The sequence below is a fragment of the Danio aesculapii genome, chromosome 21 (assembly GCF_903798145.1).
Source record: "Danio aesculapii chromosome 21, fDanAes4.1, whole genome shotgun sequence".
In the NCBI taxonomy this organism is placed as follows: domain Eukaryota; kingdom Metazoa; phylum Chordata; class Actinopteri; order Cypriniformes; family Danionidae; genus Danio; species Danio aesculapii.
In genome coordinates this window covers 46,830,178-46,842,864 of record NC_079455.1, presented here as the reverse complement: position 1 = coordinate 46,842,864, position 12,687 = coordinate 46,830,178, and the positions used below count along the sequence as shown (strand labels likewise).

At 42.1% G+C, this 12,687-nt stretch overlaps 1 protein-coding gene across 1 annotated transcript; it reads right to left on the bottom strand.

Annotated features, from left to right (window-relative positions):
• Positions 1-7,830: 7,830 nt before the first annotated feature.
• Positions 7,831-12,403, bottom strand: LOC130214136 (uncharacterized). Its single transcript, XM_056445680.1, has 2 exons — positions 11,525-12,403; positions 7,831-8,329 (listed from the first exon to the last, which is right to left on the bottom strand). Exon 1 carries the CDS (start codon positions 12,386-12,388, stop codon positions 11,528-11,530), a length of 861 nt encoding a protein of 286 aa, XP_056301655.1. The 5' UTR covers positions 12,389-12,403; the 3' UTR covers positions 7,831-8,329; positions 11,525-11,527.
• Positions 12,404-12,687: the final 284 nt, after the last annotated feature.

Here is a 12,687-nt window from a genome sequence, read left to right as displayed (position 1 = left end):
CTCTCTCCTCTCTTCTCTCTCTCTCTCTCTCTCTCTCTCTCTCTCTCTCTCTCTCTCTCTCTCTCTCTCTCTCTCTCTCTCTCCTCTCTCTCTCTCTCCTCTCTCTCTCGCTCCAAAAAAAATTTCTAATGCTTTGCTTCTTAGACTTTACACACCTGAAACTTGTCTATAGCGCTTGTTCACTGCTGCTCTTATAGTTGTGTAAATTGCTTCCTTGTCCTCATTTGTAAGTCGCTTTGGATAAAAGCGTCTGCTAAATGTAAATGTGAAGATGATGGTGATGATGATGACTGGTGATGATGATGATGATAATGACATGATGATGATGATGATGATGATTGACTGATGATGTTGACTGATGATGACTGATGATGACTGGTGATGATGATAATGACATGATGATGATGATGATGATGTTGACTGATGATGATGATGATGATGATGATGATAATGACATGATGATGATGATGATGATGATTGACTGATAATGTTGACTGATGATGACTGATGATGACTGGTGATGATGATAATGACATGATGATGATGATGATAATGACATGATGATGATGATGATGATGTTGACTGATGATGATGATGATGATAATGACATGATGATGATGATGATGATGTTGACTGATGATGACTGATGATGACTGGTGATGATGATGAAGAGGATGACTGATGATGATGAAGAGGATGACTGATGATGATGATGATGATGATGACTGATGATGATGGTGATGATGATGGCTGTGATGATGATGAAGGTTGATGTCCCTCGGCAGGTTCATCCTCAAACTGAAGAACTATGCAGACTCTTCCTCTGAGCGTGAGCGGGATTTCTTCATCCTGTGGTGAGTTCAGCAGCGCAGCAGTGTTCCAGACACTCTCCACAGCTGCACCTCACTGAGAGTGTGTGTGTGTGTGTGTTCCCCAGTCTGCGCTGTCAGGGCTCTGCTGCAGATGACCATGTTCCGCTACAGACGGCAGGTGGCGCTCAGATACTCGCGGACACTCGCGGAGCATTTCAGGTGTGTGTTCTTCAGTGTGGATGCTAGCGTTCTGCAGTGTGCGTGTCTGTGTGTGTGTTCTCAGGTTGATGCTAGTGTTTCTGCAGTGTGTGTGTGTGTTGATGCTAACGTTCTGCAGTGTGTGTGTTCAGTTCCTGCTGTTGTGTGTTTTCAGAGTTCGTCCTGCTCTGCGTCCCCCAGTGTGTCCAGGTGAGCGTCTCCTGCACTGATGAACATCACGCAGCCAGTTCTGCAATGCTCTGTGTTTGCGTGTCTGTGTGTGTGTGTGTGTGTGTGTGTGTGCGTGTGCATGACGTGTGTGTGTCTGCATATGTCTGTGTGTTTGTGTGTGTGTGTCAGTCACGGAGTGGTGTTGTCTCCCCTGTGGACGTGGGCGTGCCACTCTCATTCCTCCGCCGGTGCAGCAGATGGCGCTGGCGTACGTCAACATCACAGCCACGCGTTGTCCGAACGCTCACGACACCGGGAGCAGGCGGAGCAGCTGGCACACACCGGCAGCGGTGAGACAGACACAACCTGCGCTCGCTGCAACACACCTTATTGTTGTGATTGTTATTATGGGCTGTGTTTCTCTGGCTGGCACCAAAAACCGCTGGTTTGGCAGATCTCCACAGTGTGCATACTGATCTCAGACCTGCTGCATCAGTCCAGTGTTATCGCTGTAGTAATGAGGTCTCTCTCTCTCCTGACTGATCTCAGGTCTGCTGCAGGATCTGGATGCGGCTGTCGGGCCTCTGAGTCTGAGCTCCTCCATCAGTGCACTGCTGCAGTTACACACAGCCTCGTCCTGCAGCGACTCAGACTGCACACACACAACACTGAGGGAGCTTAGAAGACTGCACACACACACACACACCTTCACCTGCAGCAGCTCAGCACTGCGTTGCACAACACACACATCACTCTGATAGGAGCTGAAAGATGAGCTTCTGCAACGCTGAGACACCCTACACTTCCAGAGCAGAGAGCCCTGTGCGTGTGTGTGTGTGTGTGTGTGTGTGTGTGTGACACCTTAACCCTAAACACAGACAAACACACACAATTATGTACACAGTTGCACTTACACTCTCTCTCACACACACACACACACACCCTGTGTTGCTGTCGGAGCAGAAGTGCCTTTTCTGTTGTGTTTTGCAGAGCTGCAGTGTTATTGATCAGGTTATTGATCAGGTTATTGATCATCTTCTTTTATATTGCCATATGTGACCTCTGACGCATGTTGCTGCGTCTGACCTCTGACCTCATGTTTGTCTTCAGTCATGACACACACACACACACACACTCAGGGAGTCTGGTTCTTTTCTTTACCGCAGTACTGTGTGTGTATTTGAGTTGGCAGATATTTATTAAATGGTTTATGATGAAGTGCAGGACGGATCTCCGCAGGCCTGTGATTGGTCGTTCTCTTATTTCCTGTCTGATTTCCTGTGACGCTGAAGTACTGTGAGTGTGAAGCTGTTTCCAGTGGCGTTCCTGCAGACTCAGACTAGTGTTGAGCAGACTCCAGGTCCTGTGTGTCCCTCTGTGTGTCTGAAGCGGGAGCGCTGCTGTCGCTTGTGTTTCGGGCTTTTCCTCAGGATCTTCACAGAATCTCATTAAATTCTTCATCATCACCATCTCCTGTTCCTCTTCTGTGTCTCTGCATGAGTCTGCTGTGATTCTCCACAGAAACGCACTGAGATCAGTCTTAATGAAGGAGATGATGAGGTGTGTATGCTGGTTTAAAAGGCTGACTGTAGACACCTCTGATTAATCTACAGTCAGCGGAGAGCAGCTAATTTCTGAAGCCCTCATTCAGCTAACCTAGCCATTGATTAATTCATTATTTCCCTGTTGTCTGATCTCAGTAAATCATGATGTTCACAGGTTTGACTATTGGGAAACTCATTTTAATACTCGGCGGTCCTGTAATCAGACCATAAGACACCTGAATAACAGGTTAACCCTAACACATGCTAATAACACGGCACCGTCAGCAGGAGTGCAGGAATGTCCGCCAGCATCTCTCATAAGAGCAGTGTTGCCCTCCGCCGATATAAAGTGTAACGCTGTTGCGATCCCTCAGTTTGGAAGCGAGCTGCTGTAAGTGTGTTCGTCCACTGGGTGTCGCTGTAGCGCCGTGTGACTGAAGTACCTGTGTGTGTGACTGAAGCTGGACAGGTGAAGCAGTTTGGCCAAACTGAAGAGGACCATTGCCCATGCAGGAGAGAGAAAAGCACCGAACCGTGTTTAATTTAAGTGCGCTTCCACAATCCACTCAAAGTGCTCTATATTAGGGCCAGTAATGCTGGGATGTGCTAATAGTTCATCTTTAATAATAATAATACTTTAGATGAACTCGTTAATTAACCAAAATACAGCTGTTCTCTCCCCCATTTCAGTATAACACTCTCTCACTGTTTGACCAAACTCAAGCATGACTTTATATACTGTTACAGCCTTTTACAAAGGAAATCTTTACCATTTTAGTACAATTAAAACCATTTTTCATGCACTTTTAAATAAATTAACAGTACAAGAATAGACTTATAATTTATTTACAATATAACGATAACACACAAACAAAATAAATGCACAATGACGGATTTTTTTTACCTTTATTATAGACACACACGGTCCAAAACAAACAAACAACTATGAAGAGAACGTAACTGCACAAATGAACGCACATATCAACTCCGCAGCGGGGCACCATCTCGGTTGCTCAAAAAATGTATTAATATTTATTTAACAATATTAACAAACTGAGTGTAAGATATATATATATATATATATATATATATATATATATATATATATATATATATATATATATATATATATATATATATATATATATATATATGTTGTTAAATACATTTTAAAAATTCACTCCATAACGATCGCAATAAAACAAACATGTGACCTAATTATTTTCCGTGTAGCCGTGTACATCATGTAATTATACTTGATGCAAGTTGCAGCTCTGTGCCCGGGGAAAGACAACAGCAGTCTAGAGCCGAGAAGAGGAAAAGTACAAGATGAATGGCGCTTCACTTTCAGGTAACTTCCGTCCATCAGTCTGGAAAACATTTATTTTGGTTGTTCTAGTGGTTTCACTGTATTATTTATTCATTATTATAAAGTTATGTACTATATAATTCTCTGCAGTTCTCATTGTTTATAGTTTTGTCTATTCCTACACGCTGCTGTTGTTATTGCGTGTATCACTGCAATGATAATTAAGTCTCTTTAGTCTTTACATCAGTGCATTGGTGTGTTTCATTGTTCTACATGACTATATGAAATAACAAAACTGACTTATTTCTGAAAGATCAATCATGTAAAATGGGTCAAATCACTGTAAGCCACAGGCCAGAAACCCTGTTTATTGAATGAATTCATTATTGAGTATTTTTTCTGAATGTTAACAGTGTTTGTTTAAAAGTATACTCATTAATTCCTAAAAACCACAAATGTGTTTGATTTATTCTGACAGCAGGGCTCAGCTTTTGTTAAATCCACATGTTGGTTGTAGTTTAGACACATGATGAGGACTGCTGGACTAGTCCACTGTATTAATGGTGTGTCATGAGTTTTCTTTAAATGTCTGATTTCTTCTGTATTGTACATGCAGGTTCAATGCTGAAATTTTCTCCCAAAAGACGAAGAGGTGTCCTGATCCATCACTGCTCCAGAGACACCAGCAGCTGCACAGGTACAGACACAGCATGCAGCACCGAGGACCATTCATCTCTGCAGGTACAGAGAGGGCTTATTCCTTTTGTAAATGTTGGAAATTAGGAATGCTCTGCAGAACACTGTTTATTTTGATGTAAGCTATTATTTTGCAATAATAATTTCGCATAGGGCGCCCTTTAGGCCCACAGCGGCCCTGGGCAAGGCACCACGGAGTTAGATTTGTTTCTTTATTATTCAGTCAAAAATATTCAGTTTTAAAGAAAAAATAAGAACGTAGTAATTAAAAAATAAAAGATTTCAAATAAAAAAACTCGTTTAATTAAACTTTTGTCAATGATAATAAAATATTTTGGATTGCAAAGAATAAGCTATTGTCCTGCTATGCAGTTACCACAATGTTCATTGCGCACTCGTTCATTTTGCTCTCTGTTCTGCTGTCATTATTTGCACATGTAGAATCTTTGCTTGTGAGTTGAAAAGTTTTGAACCCATGTGTGCTGAGGTTAATTTTGTGTCTTTATTATTCAAACAAACATGAAGTTTTTGACAAATGAGGTACAATGCAATTAAAAAATAAAAGATTTCAAATAATAAAAAACATTTATTAAAATGCACACTGCAAAAAATGAACTATTGCCATTTTATGCAGTTACCACCAGATTAATTCATTGTGTACGTGCTCATTCATTCTTTGCTTGCGAGTTGAGCGGGTTCTCAGTGGGCGGGTTCTTCTGAAACACCTTATTCTATTGGTCAATCTTGATTGAGGTCACATGTTGGCCACGCCCAATACATTTCCACGCGATTGGACTGAACTCCCTTCAGTGACGAGCGAGCAACAGGTCTTCACGGTAAGTTTACAGAAACTGTGTAATAACTTGTTTTACCATCCACATTTCCTATCTGATGATGTAACGACTGCTAGTATTAAACTCCGTGCAGTCAGTGATATTGATGCACACTCTTGATTGGCTAACTTTAGCTGTTGGCCATCAGTAGTGTACAGCTGCAAAGGGCGACGCAAGGCCAGTGTATTTTGGGAAATATACATTGATGTACCATTAAAGTCAGGCGTTTTGTCAGTAGATGATGGCCCGGTGTACAGTATGTCTGCTAACAGACTGTGATTATTATCAGCAGCCCGTTGATCTTCAGTTAGTTTCCACTCAAGAGCTACTGTCTTATTGAACTGGAGCATCGTATTCATTCTCCACTGTTAGAAAATGTGGTAACTTGGTGTATGTATATTTCATTACGAACGTGACATATATATATATATATTTAGTATATTTCGTTTCGTGTATGAACGTTAGTTCATACATTAGTTAACTTGAATTAACCATCAACTATTTAAACTATTGTTAAGCAATAATGAATCTTTGTTCATGTTAACTAAACGTATTAATGCATCAGTTAAATAATTATGGTGAACGAGTTTGTTTAGCATAAGCTTTATTAATGTTCTTACTCATGTTCTATTGTATCTCCTTACATTAACAGCTTGATGTAATTAGCCAATGTTTATGGACACATACAATAATGTATTTGTTCACTGATTAGATAACAGAATTAAATAAACAACGTTTATTCAGTAATACTAAATCTTTGTTAACCTAAACTTATACAAATAGTAATGTGTTACTTAATGCAGGTAACAAGCAAATACTGAGCGACTCTCGTTCTTCAACAGGCAGGTTATTCATGTTTGGGGACTTTTTACTAACATGATTTATCTCTAGTAAAGCGTTAGTTAAGGGAATTAGGAACATTGTTGTAAAGTGTACACTACTTCTACACGTTACATTTGTAAACTGTTTACTGCTTTCCCACTAACCCAACATTATAACTGATGTGTTACTAACGTCTTTGGGTTTATGACAAAGCAGGGATTGATGATTTTACTGGACCTGAAAATCAGTACTACAGGTCCCTTACTACGATGCAGAACAGTGAGAACATATGAAGAACGAGAACTTTGTGAAAATTATATTAGTAAAGAGTTAACGCTGGAGAGGTGCACTCTTCACAATAAGGTTTCTGATTCCCTTAAATAACGCTTATTTACTAAGTGATAACCCATGTTAGTAAAGAGTTTACAAATGTTAGTAACACATTATACAATGTTAAAGTCGTTTTGAAAACAGGGCAGTTTGCAGGTGACCTGCACTATATCATTTGTTTAGGCTTTACTGCAAATATTTATTTATATATATATATATATATATATATATTGGTCTTTAAAGGAACTGTCATAAATCAGTTGTACAGTGACAACAATACATGGACACGAGAAATATGTGAATACAAATATTACATGAATCAGAACAATTTTTCATCTGTTTCCTCAATTTATCCTTACAGGGTGGTCACTTTGTCTTAGCAGGTGTAAAACATCTGCGCTGACTCCTCAGACGTCCACATCTGCGCTGACTCCTCAGACGTCCACATCTGCACTGACTCCACAGACGTCCACATCTGCGCTGACTCCTCAGACGTCCACATCTGCGCTGACTCCACAGACGTCCACATCTGCGCTGACTCCTCAGGCGTCCACATCTGCGCTGACTCCTCAGGCGTCCACATCTGCGCTGACTCCACAGACGTCCACATCTGCGCTGACTCCTCAGGCGTCCACATCTGCGCTGACTCCGCAGACGTCCACATCTGCGCTGACTCCGCAGACGTCCACATCTGCATTGACTCCTCAGGCGTCCACATCTGCATTGACTCCTCAGACGTCCACATCTGCGCTGACTCCTCAGACGTCCACATCTGCGCTGACTCCTCAGACGTCCACATCTGCGCAGACTCCTCAGACGTCCACATCTGCGCTGACTCCACAGACGTCCACATCTGCGCTGACTCCTCAGACGTCCACATCTGCGCTGACTCCACAGACGTCCACATCTGCATTGACTCCTCAGACGTCCACATCTGCGCTGACTCCACAGACGTCCACATCTGCATTGACTCCTCAGGCATCCACATCTGCGCTGACTCCTCAGACGTCCACATCTGCGCTGACTCCTCAGGCGTCCACATCTGCATTGATTCAATTCAATTCACCTTTATTTGTATAGCGCTTATACAATGTAGATTGTGTCAAAGCAGCTTCACATAAAAGGTCACAGTAAATAGGAACAGTGTAGTTCAGTTTGTAGTGTTTAAGTTCAGTTCAGTTTAGCTCAGTTCAGTGTGGTTTAATAATCACTACTGAGAGTCCAAACACTGAAGAGCAAATCCATCGATGCGCAGCTCTACAGATCCTGAACCATGCAAGCCAGTGGCGACAGCGGAGAGGGAAAAAAAACTTCACTAAAGGCGGAAGTGAAGAAAAAAAACCTTGAGAGAAACCAGGCTCAGTTGGGCACGACCATTTTAATTTCTCCGCTGGCCAAACGTCTTGTGCAGAGCTGCAGTCTCAGTGGCGGAGGCTGGAAGCTGGCCTCAGCGAAGACTCGTCTGTCTCTGGAGCGTCATAGGAATCAGTCTCATGTTCTCCACTCCTCCATGACCATCGCAGTAGCTGCTCAGGATTCGGCCAGGTCCAGGATATGGAAACCTTGGGATCATCTCGTCGTTGGTCTTGGATCGAATCAGTGACTCTGCATAGTCTGGGGGCCTCGGGAAGAGTATCCCCAGGTGGAAATGGAGAATAAAGAAAATAATTAGCGTAGCTGATGTTCACAGTGTATATCAGCAAGATGCATAACCTGTGTGGAAGCCCCCTAAGTGGTGCACTAAGTGTATGCTTTACTGAACAGATAGGTCTTTAATCTAGTTTTGAATTGGGAGAGTGTGTCTGAGCCTCGGACGTTATCAGGAAGGCTATTCCAGAGTTTAGGAGCTATAAATGAGAAGGCTCGACCTCCTTTACTCGACTTTGCTATTCTAGGTACTACCAGAAGCCCTGAGTTTTGAGATCTTAAAGAGCGAGTTGGATTGTAGCGAGACAGAAGATTGGTTAGATAAACAGGAGCTCGATTATTTAAAGCTTTATATGTAAGAAGCAATATTTTAAATTCAATACGAAACTTAACAGGCAGCCAGTGTAAGGAGGATAAAATTGGGGTGATGTGATCAAATTTTCTAGACCTGGTAAGAACTCTGGCAGCTGCATTTTGTACTAATTGAAGTTTGTTAATAGAGGATGCTGGGCAGCCAGCAAACAGTGCATTACAGTAGTCCAGCCTAGAAGTCATAAAAGCATGGACTAGCTTTTCTGCACCTGAGATGGATAGCATACTTCGTAACTTAGCGATATTTCTCAGATGAAAGAAAGCAGTTTTTGTGACATGGGATATATGATTTTTAAAAGTTAAATTGCTGTCTAATATGACACCCAGATCTTTTATAGTAGAGCTAACGCTAACTTTGTATCCCTCTAATTGTAGGTTGAGTTGTGAGATCTGCTGTGTACAGGATTTAGGCCCAATAAGTAATAATTCTGTTTTGTCTGAGTTTAAGAGAAGATAATTGTTGGTCATCCAGTCTTTAACATCTTTAATACACTCAGTTAGCTTGGACAGATTAGACGTCTCGTCAGGTTTAGTTGAAATATATAATTGAGTATCATCTGCATAGCAGTGAAAGCTGATCCCATGTCTTCTAATAATGTCTCCCAGGGGTAGCATGTATATTGTAAACAGTAAAGGGCCTAAAACTGATCCTTGAGGCACCCCGTATTTTACTGGGCTGATTTGTGAAGGCTGTCCATTAATATTCACAAACTGGTAACGGTCAGATAAGTATGACTTAAACCATTGTAGGGCATGTCCCTGGACACCTGTAGACTTTAAGCGATTAATAAGGATACCATGGTCAATGGTGTCAAATGCCGCACTAAGATCGAGTAGAACTAATAGCGAGATGCACCCTTGGTCAGCAGCTAAGAGTAAATCGTTGGTTATTTTCACTAATGCAGTTTCTGTACTGTGATGAGCTCTGAAACCTGACTGAAACACTTCAAAAACATTGTTGGTCTGCAGAAAGGAGCATAATTGAGCAGAAACAACTTTTTCTAGTATTTTAGATATAAATGGAAGGTTTGAAATAGGCCTATAATTAGCTAAGTTGCTGGGGTCCAGTTGTGGTTTCTTAATAATAGGTTTAATAACAGCTAACTTGTAAGGATTTGGAACATGGCCTAAAGATAAAGAAGAGTTGATAATGTTAAGAAGAGGTTCTCCTATAACAGGTAGCAATTCTTTCAGTAACTTTGTTGGAATTGGGTCCAATATACACGTAGCTGATTTAGAGCTATTTATAATTTTGTCTAGCTCTTCCTGTTCTATGATTTTAAAGCACTGTAGGTTATTTAGATTCAGAGACGTGTTTACTGGATCTGAAGTATAAGGCGGTGCAGAAAGCTTAATATCTCCTATTTTCTGTCTAAAGCCTTCTATTTTATCACTGAAAAAATTCATGAAGTCATCACTACTAATTTGCGGTGGAACGTTTTGTTCCAAAGATGACCGATTATTTGTTAATTTAGCGATGGTGTTAAATAAGAATCTAGGATTGTTTTGATTATTTTCTATCAGTTTGCGGAGGTGCTCAGCCCTGGCAGATTTTAAAGCCCTCCTATAGCTGGACATACTGTCTTTGTATGCAATTCGAAAGACTTCTAAATGAGTTTTTTTCCATTTACGTTCCAGGGCACGGGCTGCTGTTTTGAGAGCGCGGGTATGACTATTATACCATGGTGTAGATTTATTCTCTCTAGCCTTTTTTAGTTTGATGGGTGCCACAGTATTTAGAGTGCTAGTAAAGATGGCATCCATACTGCTGGTTACTACATCAAGGTCATTTGTGTTTGCTGTGTGTGCTATTCGAAGTAGAGAAAGATCAGGTAAGTTATTTATAAATTCATCTTTAGTGGACGGAACAATAGTTCTGCTAGGGCGATATATCGGAGCGGATCTGCTAATTTCAGGTAAACACAGCTTATATAGTAGTAGGTAGTGGTCTGTAATATCATCACTTTGTGGTATAATGTCTACATTAGTGACCTCAATTCCATAAGACAGAATTAGATCTAGTGTATGCTTTAGGCGATGGGTTGGACCAATAACATTTTGCTTTATTCCTAGTGAGACCAGCAAGTCCGTAAACGCGAGCCCTAATGTGTCGTTAGCGTCATCTATGTGGATGTTAAAGTCTCCTACAATTAGTATTTTATCAGTTTTAACTAGTAAGTCAGAGATAAAATCAGAAAACTCTTTTAGAAAATTGACATAGGGTCCTGGAGGTCTATATATGGTGATTAGAGCGAGAGATAACATAGGTTTTTGCATAGTGTTTGGAAGGACAACATTAAGCGCTAGTACTTCAAAGGAGCTAAACATAAGTCCGTTTCTCTGATTAACATTAAGAATATCACTAAAGATTGACGCGACTCCACCACCACGACCAGTTTGACGAGCCTCATGTTTATATAAGAATCCTGGAGGAGTTGCCTCATTTAAACTAATATAGTCATTTTGTTTCAGCCAGGTTTCAGTGAGACAGAGTGCATTAAGATTGTTATCTGTTATTATTTCATTTATGATAAGTGCTTTAGGTGCTAGTGACCTGATGTTTAGGAGACCAAGCTTCATGAAATTTGTATTTTCACTTTTTAGTGTTTTTTCTGGTTTAATTCTTAATAGATTATTTCTGGAGCATACAGTACGTTTGTTTCTTGGTCTAATAATACTAGGAACAGACACAGTCTCTATGTGGTTAGCTAGGTATGCATTACTGTTATTTATGTGGGACGAATAGGAGTCTGTGTGGCTAAATTGTGAATTTTGTGAATTTTTACTTACTAGTCAGATAGAGCGAAGTGTTCTGGAGATGTTGTCCGACAGGAGTTCAGCTCCAGCTCGACTGGGGTGCAGCCCATCAGCGCGGAAAAGCCTAGGACGCTCCCAGAAAAGATTCCAGTTATTGGCAAAGAGCAATTTCTGTTCTTCACACCATGTTAATAGCCATTCATTCAGAGCAAAAAGTCTACTGAACCTTTCATTTCCTCGGCTGTAGGTAGGAAGCGGTCCAGAAACGATGATCTGCGTGGCGGGCGAAGTGCGTCGAACCGTCTCGATCAGGCTCCTGAAGTCCTTCTTCAGGATCTCCGTCTGCCGGAGCCCGGTGTCGTTCGTCCCCACGTGGAGGACGGCGGCACCGAGGCTCTCGGCAGCGCTCAGGATAGTAGGTATCTGTGCAGAAATATTCTTAACTCGGGCACCAGGGAAGCAGAAAGTGCGTACTTTGTTACCTTTGGATGAAGTGGAGCGGACGTGGCGGACGATTGAGTCGCCAATGATGGCAACATCGCGACCCGTCTCGCGGAGAGGGGCGAAGCGGTTCTCCGTGGGGATCTCGAACACCGGAGGAGGAGACGTTCTGCCCCGGGACCTGGCAAGCACCTTACGCGGCTGCACCCAGGGGCCGTGGTAGCCGGGTGTCGGCGTGAACGACGCCTGGGCGAACCGCGTCCTCGGTGCGCTGGGCCTGGACAGAGAAACACGCGGGGTTGAAGAAACTGGGAGATTGTCGTTGTATCGGACACTTACCTCAGACGAGCGAGTACGGGTTAAGAGCAGTGCTCTGATGCCCTCTCGCTTCGTCTCCAGCGAGCGAATCTGGGACTCCACCGCTTCCAGCTCCAGCTCCAGCTCCAGCGCCTCCATCGATGCCTCTCCTGCACTCAAGGACAGACACGCAAGCGACATTATACAAGGTGAAGAGCAAAGCCAGAAAGTGAGAAAATTAGTGAGTGAAAGAGGTTGGTAGCTTTAGCTGACCAGCGGTGCTAGCAGGCTAAAGCTACAAACACCAAGCGGATGCTCGAGAGACAGAACGTTTAAAAGTAGATTTGTTTGTATGAGTGTGTTAGGGGATTGTTCACCCCAAGTAGGAGAGATAAATATTTAGTGAATGAGGAGGTATTTTATGATAAAATGTAAATTGCGAATCTAAACTCCAAACA